The 27,106-nt window shown below is 33.9% G+C and overlaps 1 protein-coding gene across 2 annotated transcripts; it reads left to right on the top strand.

Annotated features, from left to right (window-relative positions):
• The first annotated feature begins 1,990 nt into the window (after positions 1–1,990).
• Positions 1,991–21,587, top strand: LOC111698352 (collagen alpha-1(I) chain). 2 transcript variants are annotated; one of them, XM_023468664.1, is made up of 10 exons: positions 1,991–2,055; positions 4,915–4,961; positions 5,440–5,512; positions 6,445–6,543; positions 9,912–10,023; positions 12,260–12,310; positions 13,750–13,847; positions 14,071–14,334; positions 15,662–19,499; positions 21,055–21,068. In XM_023468664.1, exons 3-9 carry the CDS (start codon positions 5,510–5,512, stop codon positions 19,496–19,498), a joined length of 4,464 nt encoding a protein of 1,487 aa, XP_023324432.1. In that variant the 5' UTR covers positions 1,991–2,055; positions 4,915–4,961; positions 5,440–5,509; the 3' UTR covers position 19,499; positions 21,055–21,068. The 2 variants fall into 2 exon arrangements, with proteins under 2 accessions (XP_023324432.1, XP_023324433.1); XM_023468665.1 differs by lacking the exons at positions 1,991–2,055; positions 4,915–4,961; positions 5,440–5,512 and adding an exon at positions 5,768–5,785 and having other exon boundaries at positions 21,055–21,587.
• The last annotated feature ends 5,519 nt before the right edge of the window (positions 21,588–27,106 follow it).

Genomic DNA, 27,106 nt, shown 5'->3' with positions numbered 1-27,106 from the left:
TGCCGCAAACACTGATTTTCTAAGATAAACCCTATTCAACCCAATGTTGCAGATATTTCAAACTATGAATTCTATTGGGTCAAATAATCTAAGTGTGAAATAGCAAAGCTTTACACTATTATTTTGCAAAGATATAGGGATTAGAAAGTTTGAGTAAATGTGTCTCAATTCCTTTAATTTTATACAACAGAAAAACTATAATAAGTTTTCATTTTATTTTACAGTCAAATCTTCATTCAGCGATTCTGAGTTCTAAGTCTAAGCATAGATTAATAACAATACAAGATTTAGGGGTTTTACGTTCACAATAACCCTGAGGCAGAGGCCCAAAGGAGTTACGCGCACACTTTCTTTCTGTCTTGTAATTCAACGCTGCCTGCGCGAAACTTTTTGGGTTTGTACCTCAGGGTTTTCGCCCTAGAATCTTGAAAAGACGACATCTAGTGTTCGATCTGCATTGTTATTAATCTATGCTAGCTCTGTTAAGATTAAAACAGCAGTGCAAACAAATAAAAATCTTGAAAATATATTGAAATGGGTAAGCACTACGCATATCAAAACCTTTCCATGCTGAAAAAAAAAACATTAATGTTTTTCTTAAAATTTTCTTGAACAGTTTGATTATTACTCTCGCAATGCAACTTTTCAGAGTGTTTCATTTCTCGTGATTAACTATGCCTCGAATGGGAATTGAATAGTAGAGCATATTTAATTATTTATAACATACATTAGTAAACTTTTTAATTTTGCAAAAAGTACTCAAGTAACTTCAACACAGAATAATTATTTTGCTTCAAGCCTGAAGAAAATGAAAACTTACTGATTGCTAATTGTGGACATCTTTTCTTCAGGGGTTTAAATAAAAAAGTGTAATTTGCCAAATTTGGATCATCTTTGCAAAATGCATTATGATACTGGAGAAAAATAACATGAGAAAAAACCAAAATTGTGAAAATTCCCTTTAAAACCGTCAGTGTGCAAAAATCTATGCAAAAGTCCTTAGCAAAAATTGTGCAATCTGCTTTCTTTGGTTATCTGCTTTTCAAAGAGCTACAGTAATAATCTTAAAACTCTGGAATAGGAAGTCGACTTTTAGACTCAAGTTATGACATTCATTAACCAATGAACTCGAGGTCCAAAGTTATTTGCTTTGAAATAACATCAAATGCACATAAATAATGCTTTAATGTCGTCTTCCTATTCTACAGTTTTACTGATTATAACTGTATAAAATGTTGAAATCTAGTGACTAGGAGTAGGTCTAAATATTTGGTCCCTCTGGTTGGTCCCTCTGGTTGGTCCCTCTGGTTGGTCCCTCTGGTTGGTCCCTCTGGTTGGTCCCTTTGGTTGGTCCCTTTGGTTGGTCCCTTTGTTTGGTCCCTATGGTTGGTCCCTCTGGTTGGTCCCTCTGGTTGGTCCCTCTAAATAGAGTGTAATACAAGTCGAAATCGCAAAAATCCTCAAATTGAAAATATTCGCAGAAATCTGCGCAATTCCACACAAACAGCATGCACATTGTAGTGAGATTACAGAAACAAAAGATTTTTTGCTTTCACTGGAATCAATAGTGTAATGTATCAAAAAATCCGCAAAATTAAATCATCAGAAATTTGAAAAGGACTTTGAGTTTTTTATGGCGTTCTGGTTCTGGTACATGACAAAGGGTATGGAACATTCAATAACACACATCAGCGTAATGTAGATTTAATTGTGATCCAAAGATTGAAAAACTAGGAAACTTTGTGCTTTTTGAAAACTAGGAAGAATCGCTTAAGAATATATTTTATTATCAACTATTCTTTAAAAAATGTAAATTTATAAAGGTTTTAATATAATTTTCATATACTCTAGATAAAGATCCATTTTCCTGACAGCCCCCTTTGAATTTCCCCCTGTGTTCCCCTTGAATGTTATGGTGGCCTAAATCTTAATATTCCCCTGTATGTGGCGCACATGTGTTTAAATCAACTAGACAAGCTCGTCTCCGAAACTAAACTCAATATCTCCGTAACGGAGCTAGCTATAGCAGTGAGCAGTGGGCCAGGCGGCCGGAAGGTACAATGCTGTATAACACTGTTAGAAAAAAACTAACATTTAGTTACTATGTTACAGTTCTTTCGTAATTTAGAACATTTTGTTAGAATTAGATATTAAAATTTTAGGAATATTTCTCACAAAGATTTAGATGAATTTTCTAAAATGTGCTCCGAATACATGACAAATTAGTTTACTTTTTACAGAAATGTTCTAAATTGGATGTTTTTTCTAACAGTTTATATCATGTGTTTTTTAGCAATCAAGGTTTTTATGCTCTTTTAAAAAATTCTCGAGGTTTATCACATATAAATATATATATAATTGCTTATAGTAAACATTATGATAACCTTAACTCTTAAAAAAGTTAGGTTTAAAACTTTTACTCTAATTGAACACAAATTAGAGAGAAGAAAAAGAAGAAGATTTTTTTTCAGAATTAATATTTCTTATTGTAGAAAAAAAAAGAATTTTATCAGGACATAACATTTTGTTAGAATCAAAGAACACACAGTTCAGAGAATTTTCTAAAATTTGTTCCGAATACATAACAAATTAATTAATTTTTTTTGCAGAAATGTTCTAAATTTTATGTTTTATTCTAACAGTTTATGCGCTAATTCGCATATATATATATCTTTATATCATGTGTTTTTAGCAATCAAAGTTTTTTGTTCTCTTTAAAAATTCTCGAGGTTTAACAAATTATAAAGTGTTTTAAAGATTAAGGCCTTAAACCTTTTATCTAATAGAAAATAAAGAAGAAAGAAAAAGAAGAAATTGTTCAGAATTGTATGTTCTACTAGAATTAATATTTGTCATAAAAAAGAAAGTTTTAGGATATAACATTTTTGAGGAGCATCTTGAAATCCAAATGATAAAAAAACGATAACCTACACTTAATACAATTACATACTGAATAGTGTATATCTACTGTGTCTGTATAGCACACTAAAACCCAAAAATAAAAAAAACTGAGAAAAGTTCTTAATTTTAAATTTCCAAAATGAGCTAGAGACATTTATTGTTTTGTTTGATATTTTGAATAAAAAAACAGCTCGTCCTCTAGTCAAATATAAGAATTTATTTGAAATATGGTTAAGAGGAGTAAAGGCTGAATCCATAGATAAAGCTGAACAATGTATTACTGATAAAAGTAAATGAACAATTTTGGAAATTGAAAATGTAAATTTGAACAATTTTTTTACAATATATTATTAAAGTATCTTATTCTCTTGTTAAAAGAATTGTTGTAGCAAATATTTGTATTTTGTTTTGGATTAGTTAGTTAGGACATTTTGCCACAAGTACTTCGGAAACATGTTCAAAAATAATAATTTTTGCTTTTGATAAATATTAACATGAGACACAAGTTCTTACATTCATGTTTTATGGGCTTTTCAATTATATATTTTTTAGCCCTGTAGCTTAACTAATAAAAATATATTAACCATTTTTTATTTTTTTGAAACACTGACCCACCGTTTATCTGTTCTGCATCTTAACCTATGCATAAAAAAAACAATTTCTTTTAAAATTTGTTCACAATTTTGATGTTGAAAAATTTCAAGAGATTTAGCGTTTTAATGTGAGCCGTTTTTGAGTTATTTAGAAAAAACACGGTGGAGTGGAACCCTCGCCCCCCTACCCCCTATGGTGAAAGGGTTAAACTTTGGCAAAATGAAATCACGAAAATTTTCGAAAATTGAGTAATCTTATTGTTTACAACACTTTGCAGCGACAATTTAGTCCACAGCAGTAATATCACTAGGATAAACCCCAATAATTGAAGAAACTTCATACAAGTATCAAAGTGCTATTCAGCTAAACAATTTGAGGTTTTTTGTTTTTCAATCACAATGTAATATATAATTATGTGAGGAGGTTTATGTTATTCCGTTTAAGACCTAATGCAACCTAGGCTTTGAGTCTGAAAGTCTGGTACATTTTTGATCTGAATTTTATCCGAGTAAATACTGGGATCAACTCGGGATCAAGGTCTTAAAACCAGTTCAAAACCGGTTCAAAGTAGGTTTAAAAAGTTAACTGTACATCTGGTCTTGTAACTATGAATTATGAATTTTATAGTTATTATAAAGAAATTATCATTTGATTTTGCTGAACCAGGAAAAGAACGTAAATATTTATTTCTTTTAGAACATTTTTATAGTTCCTACTTGGAAGGATTTACAGTGAGCAATTTGCTTTTATTTGGCTCAGAAAAATTGATAAGAAAGGGGTTTATAGATCAATAACCAGGGGCTTCTTCTTGTTTGCTAGAGATGGGCAAAATAATCATATGAAAAAAATTAAACATTCGATCTTAAAATATTAATTTAATTTTTTTTTTGTAAATTAGAATTTGAACTTTTCAAAGAGAAGATTTCATTGAAAAACTTCTGAAAATTGTTATCGTGGTATCTTTAGAGATCAGAAAAATGCTAAATAAATGTTCCCTTTTTTAGATTTTCGAATTTATTTCAAGAAAAAAGTTAAACACAGCTCTAACTAATAGAATTTTATTCTTTTCTGCAGCTTGTACAAACCATATAAAAATATATCAAATTGCATAGAAATCAATTTATTTACAATAAATAACTTTTCTAAAAATACACTACAAATCCTTTTATTGTTCGTGCATTATAAAAAATATACTTAAAAGTTCCCGGATTAACTATTTTTCTTTGTGAATTTAAAAAAATAAAATCTATTAAACCATCTCCTGAAGTAAAATCTAAACAAACCAAAATCTATTACTTCATAATTCAAACCCTTTTTTTTGGATCAAAAATAGATTTACATTTGCATTGCTCTGTCTTGGTTATATACTTTGCTAAAAAAAAAATTTACAGATTCTAAAATATTATTTTTTGGTTTCAGGGCCGACCTGATTTCCGGAGAGTCAAGAGTTTCCCGGACATGTCCAGGTATATACTTCCGGGCATAATTTACATCACTTCCGGGCATGATTTACATTATTTCCGTTTATAACTTCCGGGTATAGTTTATACTTCCGTTTATAGAAAAATTTTTGGGCATTTATAGAATTAGAATCATAATCCTCAAGTACGTTTACTCCTGCTAACAATCTTCTAAATCAAGGAAATTGAATTTCTACCACAAATTCATCTTTATAACTTTGCAACATATTGTTAATCTTTGACATTTAAATCGGTGAATTCTGTTATAACCAATAATCTAAGTATAAAACATCTAAGGTTTTAACCATCAGGTTGAAAAACAATTCGGGTCCGCGGCAAGTACGCAATTCTTGTGCTCAATAGTTTTACGCATTTTCGGTTTCTTTAAACCCATCAAACACGGATTTTCAGTATTTTCACTTTTTTAACATTTTTAACATTTTCTGGTCGAATCCTTCCTTATTCAAACTTTTGTTTTTATTAGGGCGAACTTTTTCTCTCCTTCAAGAGCTGATATTTTTCCAACAACACCTCCTCCTGGCTGATAATCAGTCATGGTAAGTAAATTCAGTTAATTAGTTTACTCATATGGCTGATAATCAGCCATAGTAAGCAACATCTATTAGATAATTAGTTTACTTATATGGCTGATAATCAGTCATGGTAAGTAAATTCTATCAGTTAATTAGTTTAATCAAATGGCTGATAATCAGTCATAGTGAGTAAATTCTATCAGTTAATAATAGTTTACTCAAATGGCTGATAATCAGTCATGGTAAGTAAAATCTATCAGTTAATTAGTTTACTCATAGGGCTGATAATCAGTCATGGTAAGTAAATTCTTTCAGTTAATTAGTTTACTCAAATGGCTGATAATCAGTCATAGTAAGTAAAATCTATCAGTTAATTATAGTTTACTCAAATGTCTGATAATCGGTTATGGTAAGTAAAATCTATCAGTTAATTAGTTTACTTATATGGCTGATAATCATTCATAGCAAGTAAAATCTATCGGTTAATTAGTTTACTCATATGGCTGATAATCAGTCCCATGGTAAACTAACTCTATTAGTGAATTATCAAACTCATGGAGCTTATAATCAATCTGAGTGAGCAAAATATATTAGATAATTAGTATGCTCATATGACTGATAAATCAAAATATGTCAGCTTGCTAGCATTACTAATAATGAAAGTGGTAGGGGAAGTTTATCAAGTAAGCTAGCTGTGACTTTTGATCACAAATTAGCCATTAAAGCATACATTTTCGCCATATTCTTCGCATATTAAGTTTGTTAGTTTTTAGTGAAAAGTATTAAAAACCAGTTCTGTAAATCTAAAAATTGTTGAAACATAGACCAACACGCGATTTAAGTCAAAAAGAAGACACCGAAGCATCTAACCCTGGTTACTCCAGGGAGGGGGGCTGATAATTTATAATTTAAGTTTCTAACTTTTCCATAAAAATACTTAATTTTTTTTTGCTTAGGCAGGATGGCAGACACTTCTTCTGGTGGTCTGGCTGGGAGCTTTAGGATCCGTTTTAGCTGATCCTGCTCCTAAACCTAGACCTAGAGCCAAACCCCAGGTAAACTTAAGCTTGGAGCTAAACCTGAATAAAGCCTAGACCCAGACCCAACCCCGATACATGTGGTGACCGTTTTACACGTTGGCATGTGTTAACTGTTTTAAACCTTGACATGTGTTAACTGTTTAAAACCTTGACATGTGTTAACTGTTTTAAACCTTGATATGGATCCTTTAAGACCTTGATATATTCACTTTAAACTAAGCTTATGGTGCTGACTACAGTGATCTGAAGTACACTGACAGAAGAAATATTTTGTTTTATTTGATAGTGAATTGAGTATACTAGTTTGACCACCTGAAAAACATTATTTTGTAATACAGGGGCTAAAAACAGTGTGTTTTTGTAAAAACATTTAGTAGAAAGTAAATCTGTTTATCCAGATCTAATCCTTTTCATTATTTTCCGTCCAAAAACAAAAACAAATATATTTGTAGAATATTTATCATAAATTTTATAAATATATTTGTAGTATATTTATCATAAATTAAAATATATAAATATATGCGATTTTTTTATTCCACACAGTTCAATTATATTTGTTAGTTAAGTTCATCGTAATTTTGTTTAAGTTTTCCTAGTATTAAGCCTATTAGCATTCCTTTTCTTATCCTTATCCCTCTCAGCCTTTTATCATCTATATAATATAGCTCTTATATTCAAGGTGTATCTACTCAAATATGTGAATGAAAATGTAATTTTTTTATTTATTGGAGAATTACCGTTATTATTAGCTTGTTCGTAAGGTATAGTTCAACAAGTGCAAGAGCCGGACCAGCAGTTTTTTTAAATGCTTAGATAGTCGGCCATTTATGAAGATGTATAAATAAATAAGCACATTTTAGAAATATTACACAATACAGAATACAGAAAAAGCGAAGAAAAAAAACACCTTTTTTATTGCCAAGTTGGTGGTCTAAAGGTGTAATTGCGAAGTAGATAATTCGACAATATTGCAGCAAAAGTTGCTAATAAATTGACGAATTTTCAAACAATGTCATTTTTAAGAAACTTGTCTTTGAGAACAGGTTTTGGGATTTTCAAAAATATATAAAACATCATTTTAAATTTAAAACTGAGGATTTAGCGAACAATTTAATTCTCAAATGTTCAAAAATGGCCAAAAAATGACGATTTTTGTGGCGGCTTCAGAAATAATGGTCAAAATAGTTTTTTTGTGGGGATTTTTTTGCTTCGTATATATCTTTTCAATAGAAAAAGAGCACCTCTAAACAATTTTTACTGGGCCGCCCTAATTTGCCTGGCTCTTGCACTTAATTTCACTCAATTGCCGCTGGAAAACTGGGTTTTATAATCAGCTGATTTGTTAATGATGCAATCAAACGTTAACAACTATACCTTTCCAACAAGCAAGTAATCACAGAAATCATTCGCATTCTTTCGAATAGATAAACCTCGATCGTATCTATATATTTATATTTTCGCAATATCTGGCGAAATGGCTGAACCGAATTGCTGAACTTTTTTGAGGAAACTAATGGGTACTCTGGGGGTAACACAGGCTAATTTTTTTGGGATTTAATGATTTAATGATTTAATGATTTAATACCAAGCGCGGGTAAACGGCGACAGTAATTATGAATAATTATATAAACCTGGGCAACTCCAGGTACTCCAGCTAGTGTTTATTATTAATCAAATTGTAATTATTCCTGATAATATTCCTATTATTATTCCTATCTTATTCCTATTATTATTCCTATTATTGATCCTATTATTTTTCCTATTAATATTCCTATTATTTATCCTAATCCTATTCTAATTATTCATCATAGTAATATTACTAATAGTTTTATTATTATTATTTCTACTTTATTACTATTATTCTATTATTATTCCTATTATAATTCTATTATTATTCCTACTAATATCCTATTATTATTCCTATTATTATTCTTATTATTATTCCTATTATTATTCCTATTATTATTCTTATTATTATTCCTATTATTATTCTTATTATAAATCCTATTATTATTCCTATTAATATTCCTATTTTTATTCCTATTATTATTCTTATCTTATTCCTATTATTATTCCTATTATTATTCCTATTATTATTCCTATCTTATTCCTATTATTATTCCTATTATTATTCCTATTATTGATCCTATTATTGATTCTATTATTATTCCTATTATTATTTCTATTATAATCCTATTATTATTCCTATGCATATTCCTGTTATTATTCCTATTATTATTCTTATTATTAATCCTATTACTATTCCTATTAATATTCCTATTATTATTCCTATTATAGTATATGAATAAAAATCAATAAAGCAATGCACTGAGTTTCCCAAATATTCAACGAGTCGGTTTTTCTTACAATATATTTATATACAAAAGATACAAACTTTAAATCGAACGATACTAATACAAACTAAATGTTATGAATCTAATCAGTTCTATTAACGGGAGACATTTTACATTCTCATTTTCATCGTTTCACTTATACAAATTAAATATTGATAATCAAATTAGTTTCATCAAATAGGGGAATTCTTCAAGGGAACCTTAATTCAAGGGAGCTGAATCACAACTGTATTATTATTCCTATTATTATTCCTATTATTATTCCTATTATTATTCTTATCTTATTCCTATTATTATTCCTATTATTATTCCTATTATTATTCCTTTTATTATTCCTATTATTATTCCTATTATTATTCCTATTATTATTCCTGATAACATTCTTCCTTTTATTATTCCTATCTTATTCCTATTATTATTTTTATTATTATTCCTATTATTATTCCTATTATTATTCCTATTATTGATCCTAATACTATTCTAATTATTGATCATAGTAATATTACTAATAGTTTCATTATTCCCATTATTTTGTTTTCATTTGTATTCTTATTTCTATTTTATTACTATTATTCTTTCATTCTTTCTGTTCTATTCCTATTATTCTATTATGATTCCTATTATAATCCTATAATTATCATATTATTATTCAAATTATATTCATATTATTCATGTTTTTCCTATTCTATTTCTATTTCTTTTATGTTCCAATACTATTCCTTTATTCGATTATTTTTCCTATCATTATTCCTATTATATTATTATTCCTATTATATTCCTATTCTATTTCTATTCTATTCCTATTCTATTCCTATCCTATTTCTATTCTATTCCTAGTCTTTTCCTACTCTATTCCAATTCTATTCCTATTCTACTTCTATTCTTTTCCTATTCTATTTCTATTCTATTCTAATTCTATTTCTATTCTATTCCTATTCTATTTCTATTCTATTCCAATTCTATTTCAATTATATTTCTATTCTATTTCTATTCTATTTCTGTTCTATTCCAATTCTATTTCTATTCTAGGACCCAAACGAGAACTATGATTACAGCTATGGCGATTATTCTGAAGGAGAAGGCCAAGGGTACTATGATGAAAATAATAATAATGATTATGGCGAACCGAGTGAACCTGAAGGTAAGCCAGGTATATAGATAGATAGATAAATAGATATATAGATAGATAGATAGATAGATAGATAGAAGAATAGATAGACAGATAGAATAATGAGATTGATGTCAGCAATCTGTCATATCAGAAGAATAGATGAGATTAAAGGATGATAATAAATGATGAATATTAGAACAGTTTTTACAAAACCGTCTTTTAACTATCGAGGATTGGAAAAATTTTCGCGACAAACTCTACTTTTTAATGACTTTACTTTTGTCAACTGTATGTTATCTATGGTAAAATTATTGATTTTCAAATAGTAAAATTCTAAGTTTAACATATTCTATCAACAATTTTATTCCTTTACCTGTTTCTCTGAAAGTGGTCATTTTTAATTGAATTCGATATTTATAGGTTGTAATGTCTAAATGATTAAGTTTATATTAATTGAAATATTTGCGATCTGAGTGACTCCGTGGATTTGTAAGGGTCATACGTTCTTCGATATGAGTCGTTTCAACTTTTTTTCTCCTTATAGACGCAACAGATAAAAGTAAGATAATAAGCGATTGATATCGAATTCAATCCGATACCAGCCTATATACCCTCTCATTTTTTATGCGAACATGCCCATTAAATGTAGGGTCACTTAAAATTGCGTCTACTTTCCCTTTAAAATAATGAAGAGATGAAACAGAAAAGATAAATGGAAACGTAAATAATTGTTTTATCTGATGTATTAATGTGAAGTGTAGGAGAACTAGGGAACTAAAAGAAACCATTGAGCTGGAAAAGTAATCTGCCAGGGGCGTAGGAAGGGGCATGACTCCGCCTCCCCCCCCCCCTTTAACAGATAAATCAAACTACGAATCTTTTTATGGGATTTCTTCAATTATTGACTTGAAACCCCCCTTTAAATATAGAATACCCCCCTTGGAATATGTCTGTTTCTTTTAGTATTGCAATAGATAGTATTCAAGAGAGATATATTCTGAAGAATATTTATACTAAAATCATATCTAACTCAGAAGTAACTCTATTGGACTGGATCTGTTTTTTTTTAGATTTCCAGGTTTTAATTATTGGATTATCTTATCTCTCATTAGATCCCTAGGATATCTGCAGTGCTCCACATTACATGTACAATCTATAATGAGAACCAGAAACCGTGGATTTGTCATCTTCTTTTTCTATTATTATAAAATATATTTTTTTCAAATTAAACTATTTATATGAAGTGTCTTGAACTGGGAACTTTGCGTTGATCTCGATATCTGGACTATTGGCACTTTTAATTTAAGTATCAATGCTTGAAACTCTGTTTCCCCTAACTAAAGCTCCCGCCAACCTCTGACTGGGTATGATTACTATGCTGTATATCAAATAAAGATTAGATAACTTTTCAGATTAACAACCAATCAACAAATCAACCAATGATCGTGATATCTACAATATAAGAGTTTCCGGCTCTGAACATTTCTAATACGTTTTCTAATACAATTTACAATTGTTACGTCTAAAAAGTAAAAAACGCACAACCTTTAAATGGAATATAGAAAAATGCCGGGAAAGATAAGATTAATTTATCTAAGTTAAGAGAACTAAGCGAATCTTCAAACAATGTTCAAGAGTTTAAAATGTATTTGAAATTATCGATTAATTATAACTTGCAACTTGACAGTCAAGTAATTTGAAAATTACAAGTAAATAAATTTGAAAAAAAAGAGTAAAATATCTAAGAGATAAATCTGAAAAAGTAATGCACGCAAAATTAACACGAAAAAATAAAAAAAAGGTAGTTAAACGAGGAATACAAAGCTATGAAAAAAAAAGAAAAAATGGAAAATGAGATAATTTTGAAAAATTGATAAAAAAACCGAATTGAACGGAAAACTAGATTCAGTGCTAGATCATTAGAAAGAAAGTATTATTGAAACAAAAACCAAAAAAGAAGGAAAAAAAGAAACATGAAAGTTTAAGCATAAAAAAAAGAAAAAAAGAAAATAAGATAAAGAAGCAAAAAATGGAAGGAAAATTTTAAAAGAAGAAAATTAAAATTAGAAAATTTATTTTTTGTTGAAGTTTTTTGTTTGCATAACTCTTAGTTAAAACATTCCAGATATTTTTTATTAAAATAATTTTCCTTTGGTGGAAAAGTTCAAAATTCAACGAATTTCTGAGAAAAATTCATTTAATTTTCACAATTTGTTTTGAAAATTTAAAATTTCTAAATATTGATCTTACCTGTCTTGATGTACAGGATATGGACCAGCTCCATCTACCGGTCGTGTAGAGGTGGACTACAGCATAGGTAAATCACATATTTATGTACCTTGCACGTTTTTTGTTTGTACCGTAGTTTATGTACAGTATGTTCAAGTACAGTTTGTGTAACCTCCCCTCCCTCCCGTACAAGCTGACATTCTATTATCTGAACTTATTCTTTTATATGACTTTATTACGACTTTTTTGACGTTTTAATGGCTCATTTATAAGAATCAATAGATATAAATTCATGTTATTTTCCATTAATAGATTTGCATATTAGATTAAAAACTGCAAATCTGTAGGATCAAGGTTGAAGAAGATAACCATGTTTTTCCGGCTTGAAATTGATTATTTTTATCGTGGTTTCTCTCCTGAATTAAGTTGCGGATTTTTAAGAAATTTGATATCAAACATGTCATTCAGGGCTAATCATAATCTTATGAAATGATTTTTTATCATGTTTTTTTCTTTTCTATTTATTACTTTTTAATTATTTTTACAAAATAAATAATTGTGTTTCCTTTTTCTTTCTTTTTCTTATTTTCTACATACAACTGCAAACCAACTAGGAGGAGACGGTCAAATTAAATTGATATTACTGTTGTGACTTTGTGACTCCGTTGCTCCTCTAGTTCTGATTTTACGTATTTAAGTATAAAATTTATATATTTATTAGGTAACATATAATAAATTAACAACCTTTTTGTTTTTCTCAACAGTACGGCTGGGCAAAGTTACGTTAACAAAAGGGAGGTTTTCGAAAATTAACGGAAGAGTTGTTAACAAATGGCAAAAACCTTAAATTTTATAATCGGTAACGAAAAGGTTTAGCCGTTTTTTAAAAAAACATTTCGGTTTAAAACTTAAACTAAAAAGCAAAAAACGATATTTTTTCTGATTAAAATTGCATGAAATCTTTTAAAAATTGGAAGATTTTACGCGTTTTAATGTTTCTAAATGTTGTCTTCTGTGTTTATAAACCGTTAACGAAATTATTTTCCACTGTTAACGCTGTTAATACTGTAATATATTATTAACGGCTGTGCTGTTAACAATTTTTTTTAACGTAAACGTAATTTTTTTCTGCCGTTAACGCTGTTAATTTTGTAATAACGGTACCATTAATGAATAGAGCCGTTAACAATTGTTAATTTTCTGTTGACGGTGTGAATAACATTGAGATCGTTAACTAACATTAAGTTTAAAATACGAAAAATGCCGTTCACAGAACAAATCATCAAATGTACCTTTCTATCTTTAAAATTAACGGCTAACTGAAATTTTTATTTGTTAACGGTTGAAACTAAACATTAACGAAACGGCTAGTAAAAGTTGGAACATGTCCAGCCCTACTCAATAGGTCTTCAATAAAATGAGTGATGAAAAAAACACGTAAGAATTCAATTGTACGTTCATTTTACTTTAGTTTGACTTGCTGGAGGTCTGAGAAAGCTGATTATTAATCCCTGGTTTCTATTTCAGATGATTCTGACGGTTGTGCTGAAGTTGATTGTCCCAATGTACAAGAATGTCCTGTGCAACCTTATGTACCACTGGGAGAATGCTGTCCTATCTGTCCGGTACAATTTCAAATATTTTAATTTCACTAGAAATATTTAGAAAACACATTTTAAGCATTGCAAAAAATGATGCCACATCACTAGTCACCTTGTAGCTGATCTAGTTTTGAATTTACGCAGAAGTATGGGGAAAGCAAGTTTATCCGATTGAAAACATATCAGTTTTCAAGATCAGTATTGACAGTAGTGACTAGGGACACATATTTTCATTTATGCTCTTCAGGTTCCCATGGAGACTGTTCGTCCTCGTACTGAGGTTGATGCCCAGGGATCTATAGGGTCTGAGGGGGACCGAGGACGGGAAGGAGATGAAGGGCCTCGAGGTCGACCTGGTTCTCCTGGTATCTCAGGTACCCCTGGTATACCGGGTATGCCAGGACCTCCTGGACCTCAACCTGACATCCAACCTTTCCTCAACCAGATTCAACAATCTCAAGGATCAGAAAAGGGGCCTTCACCAGACCCATTTACATATATGCAGGCTCAGGTAAAAAAGAAACATTAACTGCGCATTTTTATCATATAATTTTCGGACTTTTTCTTAGAAAAGATTTCACGATTTACGGACAGGACTGAATATATATTAATCAAAAAGATCAAAAAACTTTGATTTTTGCTTCGCTGAATTTAAACTTCAAAAGATCAAACATGAATTATGTTTTAACGTTTGAAATGTTGTACTGCAATCAAATTTTCCTAAGCTTTTAACCCTATTTACCCTGCTCAAGGCCTGAGGGGGTGTCAATTTGATCCCCCCCCTTTATCGTTTTTTTTGCGATAACTCAAAAAGTATTTGAGCTTGGAAGCTCCAATTTTCTGACTTTTCCAACTAACACATGCCCATCAATTAAGGCTAAAAGCTGGGCTTTTATAACTACTGCCTGAGTCCTCAAGCATACTGCCCTAATGCCTTATTTTACCTTTACCAGACTAAATCTATATTTAGCCTTACTTCCAGTCATTGGATTGCTACTTTTTATAGCTCTTTGAAATGCCTATAACATAAACAAATTTGGTCAATTTGACCCCCCTCCCCCTCCCAGGGAACTAGTCATGAAACCAGACGTCAGGGTAAATAGGGTTAAAGAATAGTAGACGAGACTTCAAGTGATCCTTCATTCAAAGAGTACCACGACCGATTAACAACATTACCCTTACAAGCTCAACCAGATCAAATGAGACATCCATGTTTTTCTAATTGAATATTAATTTGTTTCATTTATGGGTACTTTCTAAATTGCGAACTTTTGATGTAGAAACAACAGATAATAAAACTTAAAGGGGAAAAAATGACGATATAATTCGAGTTATCGTTCAGGGAAAAGTTTAAAGGGTAACTTAGTGAATCCAGAATCGATCCCCCCTTTTTTAATGGACAGTCATCTTAAATTTCATCTCTAAAAATTAACAAACCTTATCTATTTGTTTATTTGCTTATAAGAATATGGGGACCTGGTATGATCCCAGAGCCGGATGGCTTTTAACTTCTTTAATTAGAAATATTTCCCTCAAAAGATAACACTGTAAAAAGTTAAGAGAAATAAAAAAGGGCTGCAGGGAAAAAATTGTTTGTGAACTTTTTTGGTTTCATAGATATGGAAAGGTGGAAACTTGGTTCTTAAATCTATTTAATCCTATCCTGTCTCCAAGCTAAACAGGAGAATATATATTATCTCTGTTTTCAACCAATAAAAGGTTTAGAATTTGTTGAGAAAAAGATAATAAATAACTTGAAGAAGAACTCTCTAGGACAGACAAGAAGATATATTCAGACAAACGAAATATAATATTTTAAACTAAACTTTAAAATTTAGGTTGGACCCGTGGGACCCAGAGGATCTCCAGGTATGCGTGGACCTGCTGGCCCACAGGGGTTTACAGGTCCTCAAGGAGAACCAGGAGATGCTGGTCCCTCCGGCCCACCTGGCAGTATCGGAGAACGGGGTCTGACAGGGTTACCCGGTAAAGAAGGAGAACCAGGGCGGGACGGAGAACCAGGTGCATCAGGTCCTCCTGGACCCCCAGGCCGGAGGGGACTTCCTGGTATGCCGGGTATCCCAGGTCCTAAGGGACATAGAGGATTTCCAGGTCTTGATGGAGCTAAAGGAGAACTAGGAGGACCAGGGTCCAAAGGAGAAGAAGGAGCCTCTGGGCCAATGGGACCAGGTGGACCTATTGGTCCATCAGGCCCAAGAGGAGAAAGAGGTAGAGATGGGCCTCCTGGTCCCCCTGGCTTAAGAGGTATAGATGGAGCTATGGGACCCCCCGGAGAACCTGGTGGTGTTGGTAAACCAGGTCCACCAGGATTCCCTGGTACTCCAGGAGCTAAGGGAGACATGGGCGCACCAGGAGACAAGGGTAGCATTGGACTTCAAGGTCCTAGAGGAGAGTCTGGAAAACCAGGAATGTCTGGTGAACCAGGAAAGATGGGACCACCTGGTAAAGATGGAAGCAATGGAGAAAAGGGCGGACCAGGAGCACCTGGTGCTCCAGGTCCACCGGGCTTCCCAGGACCCAGAGGACAATCTGGTCTCAATGGAAGTCCTGGACCACATGGACCAAAGGGACTGAATGGAGAGCCTGGTATGGTTGGTATGAAGGGAGAAGGTGGGCTGAAGGGAGAAATGGGAGCCCAAGGGCCAAGAGGTCTACCTGGACCAACAGGAGCAGCTGGAAACAGAGGACCACGAGGCATTAGGGGACCAGCAGGACCTCAAGGACCTATTGGAGAGCCTGGTGCTCCTGGAGGTAGAGGTATGCCTGGACCTGATGGACCTGCTGGTCCAAAAGGCCAAAATGGGGATCAAGGCCTAATGGGTCCTCAAGGGGATAAGGGCAAACCTGGAGATATGGGAAGACCTGGCCCTCCTGGACTTCAGGGTTTGAGAGGACCCCCAGGTAGATCAGGACCAAGAGGAGCAGGTGGGCCAACTGGTAAAACCGGAGAACCTGGACAGGATGGTAAAAATGGAGAACCTGGACCGCAAGGACTTCAAGGTCTTCCAGGTCCTATGGGATCACCTGGAGATAAGGGTCCCATGGGAGAGCAGGGACATCAAGGAAATCCTGGTGTAACTGGTCAACAAGGACCTAGAGGGGACCCTGGTAAGGATGGGCTCCCCGGAATGAATGGCCCACCAGGGCCCTCTGGACCTGCTGGAGAGAGAGGAGCATCTGGAAGTCCCGGACCCAGAGGATTCCAAGGTATGCCTGGACCTCCAGGTAAGGATGGTATGTCTGGTAAGGATGGAGAGACTGGTATCCAGGGTCCACCTGGTATGATGGGAAATGAGGGTAAAAGAGGATCAAGAGGATTCCCTGGAGAGAGAGGATCTCTTGGACCCCCTGGACCCCCAGGACTCAGAGGACTTGATGGTGGTCCTGGTCTAGATGGCCCTCCTGGACCTACTGGACCTAAGGGAACTCCTGGACACAAGGGACCTCCTGGGCTAGTTGGATTGCCAGGGCAGCGTGGCATACCTGGACCTGAAGGACCTAAAGGGGGGCGGGGTAACCCTGGACTTCCTGGACCAGAGGGCAGTGTGGGTAAACAAGGAGAGAGGGGCCCTCAAGGTATTTCTGGACCACCAGGGCCTCCTGGAGAAGCTGGTAGCCCTGGAGATCCTGGACAGGCAGGACCTGCTGGAGAAACTGGAGCTGCTGGAGCCATGGGTTCCCGTGGACCACCTGGACCCCAGGGAATGCAAGGTTTTCCTGGTCCTCCAGGTATACCTGGTATGCCTGGAATCAAGGGCGATCGAGGGCTTACTGGTGACAAAGGGTCCCAAGGAAATCCTGGACCTGCTGGTGGACCAGGAGAGCCTGGACCACCTGGTCTCACAGGTTTAATGGGTCCAAAGGGAGCCAGAGGTGAAGCAGGACCAAGAGGAGAATCTGGAATGATGGGTCCCCCTGGAAGACCTGGAGAACCAGGTATGCCAGGAGAGGCAGGAAGACAGGGTGCGCCTGGACCATCTGGATTACCTGGCATCAAGGGGAGTGATGGTCTGAGAGGACCACCTGGAAACCGTGGTCCACCTGGAGCACAGGGAATGCCTGGTTTAGAAGGACCCAAAGGATCTACAGGAGCTGATGGTCCTCCAGGACCTCAAGGACCTGTCGGCTCAAATGGACCACCTGGAGATAGAGGATCGCCTGGACTTCCTGGACCAACCGGACCAGTTGGGGCTCGTGGACAACAAGGAGCTCAAGGTGAAAGAGGAGATTCTGGATTACCAGGAAAAGAGGGACCAACTGGACCTCCAGGTCTTCAAGGACCTCCAGGACCTATGGGTCAAAGAGGTGAAAGAGGAGAAGAAGGGCCTCCTGGATCACAAGGAACACCTGGCTTGGGAGGAAGACCTGGAGACAAAGGTCCACCTGGATCTGCTGGACAAATGGGACCACCAGGAGCTCCTGGACTTCCTGGAAATGTTGGTAAGACTGGACCACCTGGACCTACTGGAGAGAGAGGTGAAAGAGGAGAAACTGGACCTCAAGGAATTGTTGGTCAGCCAGGAATGATTGGGAAACCTGGACCACCAGGCCTTCAAGGACCTCCTGGAGAACTTGGAATGTCTGGTGAAAAAGGCTCCAAAGGACATAGAGGACTTATTGGGTTGCAAGGTCTTCCTGGACCAATTGGTCCGCCAGGGGAGAAAGGACCTCCAGGAAACCCTGGAAATAATGGTGAACCTGGAACACCTGGGTCTCGTGGACCACCTGGTATTGATGGAGCTGTTGGATCCCCTGGTCTCCTTGGAGCACCAGGCCCTAGAGGACCTCAAGGAGAAGAGGGTAAACGTGGACCTCCTGGAGAGCTTGGTCCACCTGGACCACCTGGACCTCCGGGAGAATCCTCAGGATATGATGCTGCAGCTCTTTCTGCTTTGTTAGGACAAGGAAATTCTAAGGGACCAGACCCACTGAGTGCTGATGAACCAATGAGAAACTTTGGTCCTGAACTCTCGGATGAAGACAAGAAAAGCCTTGTCCTAAGAGCTTACAAGAAGTTAAAAGCTTCCTTTGAAGAATTTTCCAATCCTGATGGAGGCAAGAATAGTCCTGCCAAGACATGTAAGGACCTCCATGCATCTTATCCGGAGAAGAAAAGCGGAGAATATTGGATTGATCCTAATGGAGCTGACACCAAGGATGCCATCCTGGTTTTCTGTGACATGGAGAAGGATGCAACATGTGTTCAACCCAAGCCTGTTTTCTCTCAGGAGTTCAATATAGAATCTGAAGAGAAGGAAATATGGATTGGAGAGGTCCCAGAGAGCCCCTTTGACATCAACTACAAAGCAGACAGCAACCAGATGAGTTTCCTTCAACTTCTGTCTGCCAAGGCAGAGCAGGAGATTATCTACCATTGCTTCAACTCCTTTGCCTTCGAAAACATCAGAGGCAACAACAGAAAGTCCTTGGCGTTCATGTCATGGAACGATCTGGAAATCAAGCACAGAGGAAAGTTCAAGTATGACGTGATATCTGATGGATGCAAGGACAAGAACAACAGTTGGGACAAGACGGTGTTCCGTATAGAGTCTCAGAAACCAACCAGGCTTCCAGTTGTTGACGTCAAGGTTCAAGATTTTGGAAATCCATCACAGAAATTCAAATTGGAGATTGGGCAAGTCTGCTTCAGTTGAGGTAAACACAAATTAAAAATAACAACATTTACAATTATTTAAAAATTTCAAAGAACTGTACACAGGAATCGGGGCCACTGCAGGAGCAGAGTAATAGCCGACATTTTCCTATATTATGGGAGACCTTAGCCTCTTTTCAATACTTTGTATTCGCCCTAACATCAAGATCAATATATTAGTTTATTATTATTTCGAAACCTTTATCAAAATAGCAGTCCTAATTTTTGCCATATTTTATCTAAAATTGACAAAAAGTCTAAAATACATTTATTTCTGGATTAAAGTAATGTAGTAAAAGCGTAAAAACAGAAAATATTATCTTCTATATTTGATATTTCATGTCCCATTGACTTTTATAAACTGATGCCTATTTCATTTCTTTTTATAGAGAAGAAATGTAATTTATTGAAATATGAAGGATCTTACAGAAATCAAATGGAATCAAACAGATTTTTATTTTCTTTAAAACTTGATGGTGCATAAAGATTCAATATAAACTGCAAATATCTTCAGAGCTATCACTTAACTCTCATTAAAACTAACCTTATCAATAGGATATTCAGTTGGTCAATACATCTGATATGAAATATTTTAAATTTGCTCAGAGTTGTCAGGAATCGCTAAATTTCTCTCATTTCCCCCACTTCCCCAGTTACGAGGTTGAAAACTTGTAATTCTGCATAAAATAAACTTCTTATGTGGAGATTTGCATGAGAAATATATCTGCAGTCGGTATCATTAACGTTTCTTATTCTCCACAAAGGTTCATTTAGTCGGATCATAGCTTTGTAGATCGGATAAGATAAGTAATTGTTGATTTTTAGTTTTGAGAACAATGACTTTGTTCTCAATAACCTCTTTTTTTAAACTGCATTGTGAACTTCAATTGAGGTGTTTTACAGAACAGTAAAAAAACATAAAAATTTGGAATGTGAAGACGACTTTTAGACACAAATTAAGACTTTAATAGTCCATTGATCAGGAGACACAGAAGTTGTACAGTGCAAACAGAACCATTTTAGTTAATAACTGATTAGACAAGTTACTAGACGAGTTACTAGTAAAACTTTTTGCTTTGTAAGTTTTAACACTGTAAAGTACCTTAATTATTGCTTGAATGTTGTCCTCCTATTCAACAGTTTTCTGGTTCTCACTGTACAGATTCAAATATACTCAGCTCACTTGGTCTATTCAACAGTTTTCTGGTTCTCACTGTACAGATTCAAATATACTCAGCTCACTTGGTCTAATCCAAACAATAATTCAACCAATAATAAGAAACCAATGAATGTTCACCTTATGCAAGATTAAAAACGTTTTTTTGTTAAAAAAAAGCTGTGAAAAAACCTTATAAGATTAAAATGCTAGAATTAAGAAGAAAATAATAGGAATACTTAGCAGTATCATATTAGGGCAAAAAAATTTAGATTAAGTTTAAAAAAACCAAAACATATTTATCAACGTCCTGGAAACAGAATGTTTTTAAAAACGTTCTACCATATTTATTTCTTTTATTCTAATTTTCAAATTCTAATTATTAAATATATATATTTCAGGTTTCTACCAAACAAGAAATAGTGAACTAACTTACTAACCAACCAACCATAACCCAGATGGTTTAAAAGGACTGGAGAATATGGTTACCCATGTAAACGTTGCAATCTCCCTCATTTATTGCTTTATTATTGCAACCTCCTGCAACTTTAAGTTACCAAATTTTCACCGTTATATCTTCGGCTTGTTTTTGTAACTAAGAACACAATTCTATGTAATGTTTTAATTTTGTAATTCAACATTACAATTAAATTTGCATAATTACTTAATATCGTATCACTGCCACCTTCGTAGCTAATGAAAATAGTACAAGAATTCTATTGGTTGATAACACAAGTGGCAGGGTTCGCTTAATCTTTGATTGTTTCTCAAGACTGTGATATTACTTTGTACTTAATGTAACATGGCGATGTAGTTTGTAATATTTAGTTTGTAATATTTAGTTTGTAAGTTAAGATCTCATGGTGTTGTCTTTTTTTTACAATGTTTCATAGTTTTATATATATATATGTATTAGATTTAAGATTTTTACAAATAAATTGTTTTATGAAAAATAAATTTAGGATTAAAATGACTAAACAGAAAAAAAAAGAATATTGAAGCAAAAGGGATAAAGTTGGTAAATGGTTAAAGAGTTAAAAAAGTTAAATGAACACTATCCCTGCTAGGCTGGGGGTACTTGAAAACCAGGATACGCTGGGGGGTACTGTATATGGAAGTTCAAGTAACCCTTCAGTAATATAATGTGGCCTTTAATTTCCTATTTTTAACGGTCCTGAGGCCGAATTAAAAGAATTTGAGCCGCGGCTTTAATTGGAGACGCAGCTCAAATATGGTTGGTTCCACTAAACCTTATTTATCCTGACGTCTGCTTCAATGACTGGTTCCCTGCCAAAAAAAACGGCAAATTTGCAAAAATGCAAATATTTATTGCGAAATCTAGTTAATTAGAAAAAACTGCTCAAATTGCAACAAACTAAACATTTTTGAAAAGCTTTGACCCAGCGAATTCAAATATGCAAAATCATTTGCAAAATTATTAAAACCTGAATGTGTATTCAAGAAAAACTGAAAATGTGAAAATTCCCTGTAATGGCGTCTGTGCAAAAATCTGTGCAAAATTTATTTGCAAAAACTGTGCAAACTGGTTGCTTTTATTATAGGCTTTCTAAAGAGCTATAAAATGTTGAAATACATTAATTGGAAATAGGCCTAAATATATATTTATTCTGGTATAGGTAAAATAAGGCATTTAAGCAGTACGCCTGAGGGCTCAGGCAGAAGCTATAAAAGCTTTAAGCTTTTAGTGATGGGCATGTGTTGGTTAGAAAAGTCGGAAAATTTGAGCTTCCTAGCTCAAATACTTGCCCCCCACCCCAGAATAAATAGAGTTAAAATTGTATTCAAGATTTCAAGATTTAGGCCAGCACTGAATTGAAACCGGTTTTTGGCGGATTTGAGACGAGGCTTAAATTCATTCATTTCGGATTCAGAACAGTTTACATCTTGCAAATTGCTTTAAATATTTCTCGAAAATCTCGAATTATCTTAGACGAACGCGTTTTGTTTTGTTCTGCGACTCACGGATAATGCATGCGTAAATTATACAATTTAGCCCAGAACTTTAAAGACATCGAAAGAATTTATAAAATGTCGTTTTATAAACCTGCTAGTCTGATAATGAAATTTTGCAGATATTTAGTTTTTAATTGAATAATTATATGAAGGCCTTTAAAACTGTTTCCCGCATATCAAGGCTATTTAGTAACTTTGAACATTACTTAGATTTAGGCATAATAGAATAAAACCAATCAAAACATTGTCAAGACAACATTTTATAAATTCTTTTAATGTCTCCGAGGTTCTAGATTCAGCTGGAGTACTTTATTCTAACATTAAAGAGAAGTTTTCCTTGTGAACAAACCACATGACGTAGAACTTATTATATTTCAAATTATGACTTCTGCTAGTGCAAATCATCGTAGTTATAAATATCAATGATTTGAACAATCAGGTTGTAGAGATATAGGGATGAGACAATTTAAGTTTGGTGTTAAGACTATTCATTTGCTTGTTATTAGTATTTTGGACTAATTATAAATACAATACTTACGATGCAGTTCTTGTTTTTAGTGGAAACAAAATAAAAGAGAATGAGACCAAGAGAAATATCTGCTGAGTAACATCTGCTGAATAATATCTGCTGAGTAATATCTGCTGAGTAATATCTGCTGAGTAATATCTGCTGAGTAATATCTGCTGAATAATATCTGCTGAGTAATATCTGCTGAGTAATATCTGCTGAGTAATGGTGGTTTCCCGCACTCGAATATTATTGGTCCATTCAGAAACTGCAATGAAAGGTTAATTTAAACTTATGTATATATGGTTAAGGTTTAACCATACACGGCCACCCGTAGTACATTTGAATTTCCGAGCCGGGTCAACCTTTCCGGTTTTAGTTTGTACTGTACATAGCTCTATGGATATGACTAGCCGGTGCAACAAGGTTGACGCTGTCAGACTTTATGCTTCATATAGTTGAATTTACTTTTACTAAAGGGGCAGAGGTGCGTACATATATATTATTACAAATATACACTAGCTTGGGAACCCAGCTTTGCCTGGTAACTAAACTTTTGCTATAGATATTTAACAATTTCAATTTTGTTTAACCAAACTAAGAACATTCCCACGGTTCAACCGTGTTCCTTTACAAACTTTGTGGCAAATAGGTCAAGGGGATTTATGATATATGATCAGACACATGTACAAACAAACAACCTGGTATAACAAAAGTTTCAATGGTTCAAAACTTTTTTTTAATTATTCGACAATTCCGTTCACGATTATAGTTTTTTTCCTGATGAGTATCGTAATGAAACCCAGTATCGGATCTCGGTGTCGTGCATACGGTCAAACAGATTTTTTGTTTACTAATTTCTTAAATTAAAATTTACGCAAATATCTAAACTCCTAAAAGGAAACTCGGGAGCAAGGAACTATATACAGGAACGCCAAACTCAGATATACGCAACTTGTTAACTGTACTGTACTCTGTGAGAGGAATGTAAACAAACCCAGTGCCCCCACAGAAGTTGAAGGGAAAAGACCACAGCTCTGATGTGATATTACAGTCCAACAAAAAACAAGTTAATATATCAAGTTAGAGCGAATAATTATGATTATTGGCTTTCTGGTTAATAGCAATATATTCTTATTCCACCCCTTGGGCCCTTTTCCCTCAAAAATGATGCGTTGCCCCTGAATTCTTTGTTTTGATCTCCTCCCACTGCAGTGCACAGATTTGTCGCATCAGATAAGGCGGTTCCTGGTCTATATATTTTCGCTATAAAAGTCAACCTACTTAACTTTTAATCTCAAACCCATGCTAATACCATTCCCTTGGGCCTTCCGAGTTCCCAAACCAAAATTCGAGGCAAATCGGTCGAGGGGTTCCTGAGTTTTGAAAATATATGTTTAAACATCTAAAATGTTTATTAAAGTTGAGAATACCGTATATATATTATATGTGTAGATAATATGTAAGGTTGAGTGGTCAGGTTTGTATAAAAGTTTCACTGTTCAGTAAAATACAAGGAGTATAGAATAGAAGGGAGTTACAACTGACGTTGCCCGCCCTACCATATGGTTACACATGCTTTGCAGACGGTACTTCATTTGTGTAAGAAATATTCAGAATAGATTATTGTATACCCGGTAATTGTACATCGGACAAATATTTCTTATTCAAATAAAGTACCGTCTGCAAAGCATGTGTAATCATATGTTAGGGCGGTCCGCGTTAGTTGTATCTCCCTTCTATTTTATACTCCTGGGTAAAATACAGTGAATATTGGTTCACTAACTGTAACATGTTTATCTATCTATCACTATCTATCTATCTATCTATTTATATTACAGTTTACTCCAATCCTCACCTTATTTACCGTGTTAGTTTAAACAATACCTGTGTCCTAATCGCACATTTAGACCACTCAACCATATATATATAAATATATTTTACTTACTCAAGTACCAGGCGTTGCCCGTGAAATCTCAAAAATAGTCCATATGCCGGCAGAAAACGACCGACGAAATTAACAATTAATTAAACTCTGAAAATAACTCAGAAATTGGATAATTGGAAATCGGCGAATCAATTTAAATTCAATCAATGTGAAATCAATAAATCCTTTAAAAGTTTTAGTTGACTTTATACAAAATACGCAATTAAGAAATTAGCCGGATTTTTAATAAAATTTTCATTTTCTAAAGAGTTAAATATACAACAAATGCATGTCCTAATACAATATAATGTTTTTGAACGGGGGTTTGAAACTTTTAATGGATTAAAAGAGAAGGTTCAGGCCTGGTGATTTTTGCAGAAATATAATAAGAGCTCAATGCAAACTTGTTTTAATAATTGCAGACGTAATTATATTTATAACACTATAAGCTCAAGTAAATTGCGTGTAAGATTGAAATCTTTAATGTTTTTAATTAAAAACTCCTCTTTTAATGAACAAACATGTTTAAAATAGCGAGGACTTTACATGAGCTCAGAGGTCACAAAGCTGTATAAGTAATGTCCCATTAATCTAACCTTCTTCTCCTGGTTAGTTTACAGTAATAACACTATTATACAAATAACATTATAATTTTGGTTTTGTTAAGTTATTGAACAGAAATGTTCTCTTACAGTAAAGGTTCAACCCTTTTTTGATTATATTTTAATTTTTGTTCCGAGCTTTAGCGAGTTACAAAAAGCGAGAAAAAAATCAGTTTTTACTCGACCATGTTTTTTTTCAGAAATTATCTCGGACGTTTGACAAAATGAAAATTTGAAAATTTATTAAAATCAAGATAAAAGATGAGCGCTATGTACTATGTTAAATCTTCACTAAAATCCTTGAATATGCATCGACATGTCAGAAATTTGCCGAATATTTAAATTTCCCTCTTATTGTAAGATCACATCACTCCCTTTTTTATTCAAATCAGGGGCCTCATATAAGGGGGGGGGGCTTATCAATTTTGACATTTTGGGTGGAACTGAATCCCCTGGAAATCATGGTTTCACCTTTTCCAGGATGGGGAGGCTGAGGGGCCTAGCTCCCATAGCCCCCCCCCCTATTTATATTCACCCCTGAGTCAAATCCAATAATCCATATAATCCACCTGGTACAAAACCAGGGTAGGCCCAGCATGTTCAATATTCACTAAAACTTCTACATATTAAAAAGGGACAACTTATGATTTGGAAAAAAAAATTTATTCAATCTAAAAAATCGTAGAATCCAAAAAAAGTTCAATACAGAAAAATGTTTCGATCACTAAGAGTCGAGAAAATTTCTTAAAATTCAAAAAGATTCTTTTCCCCAGTGTTTACTTATACTTTGTAAGCATAAAACTCTGAATTTAACTTGTTATAACTTTAAGTTTGAGTTTTTACAGTTTTCACAGGTTCGTATTGGACCAACAGGGAGTAAAGATACACAAACACTTAAATATTTAAATCCTGTGAGAAAAGAACAATTTTATCATGTGAAATGTAGACTAAAAACCTTTTACATTTTGTTAACTTTCTCAAAAGATTTCGCATATTTTTTCGTTTTAAAAATTGTTCAGAGTTTAACTTTTCTTTCACTGTTAATGTAATAATAAGTGACCTCCATGAAAAGAAGGCTCAGCCCGATTTACAATGGTACCTTTCAGATCAAGTATGGGATTGATATCATTAATATAGTTTTGAATTTTTTCAATAAAACTCTATTAAACCTATAAATTTTTAAAACTTAGAACTTTCAACCCTCCAAGGTTCCGCATTGTACATGGAGTGTTACTTTGTATTACCATTTTAAATCAAATTTTTCAAAATTGAGACTTTTCTTTTTCTTCCAAAATCTTCAAATAAAATTAAATAAGTTTTTTCCTCATACAACTGAATAAATTCAAATTTCGCGAATCTTTTAACCCATTCCCTAATTCTAAAAAGACTAAAATCCCTTTATTTTGTTACAACAATAAGATTTGTTTTCTTATTTCAGAAAA

This window comes from Eurytemora carolleeae, unplaced genomic scaffold, assembly GCF_000591075.1.
Source record: "Eurytemora carolleeae unplaced genomic scaffold, Eaff_2.0 scaffold295, whole genome shotgun sequence".
Taxonomy (NCBI): Eukaryota; Metazoa; Arthropoda; class Copepoda; order Calanoida; family Temoridae; genus Eurytemora; species Eurytemora carolleeae.
Note: the sequence above shows the minus strand (reverse complement) of the source record. Positions and strands in the feature narration are given on the sequence as shown.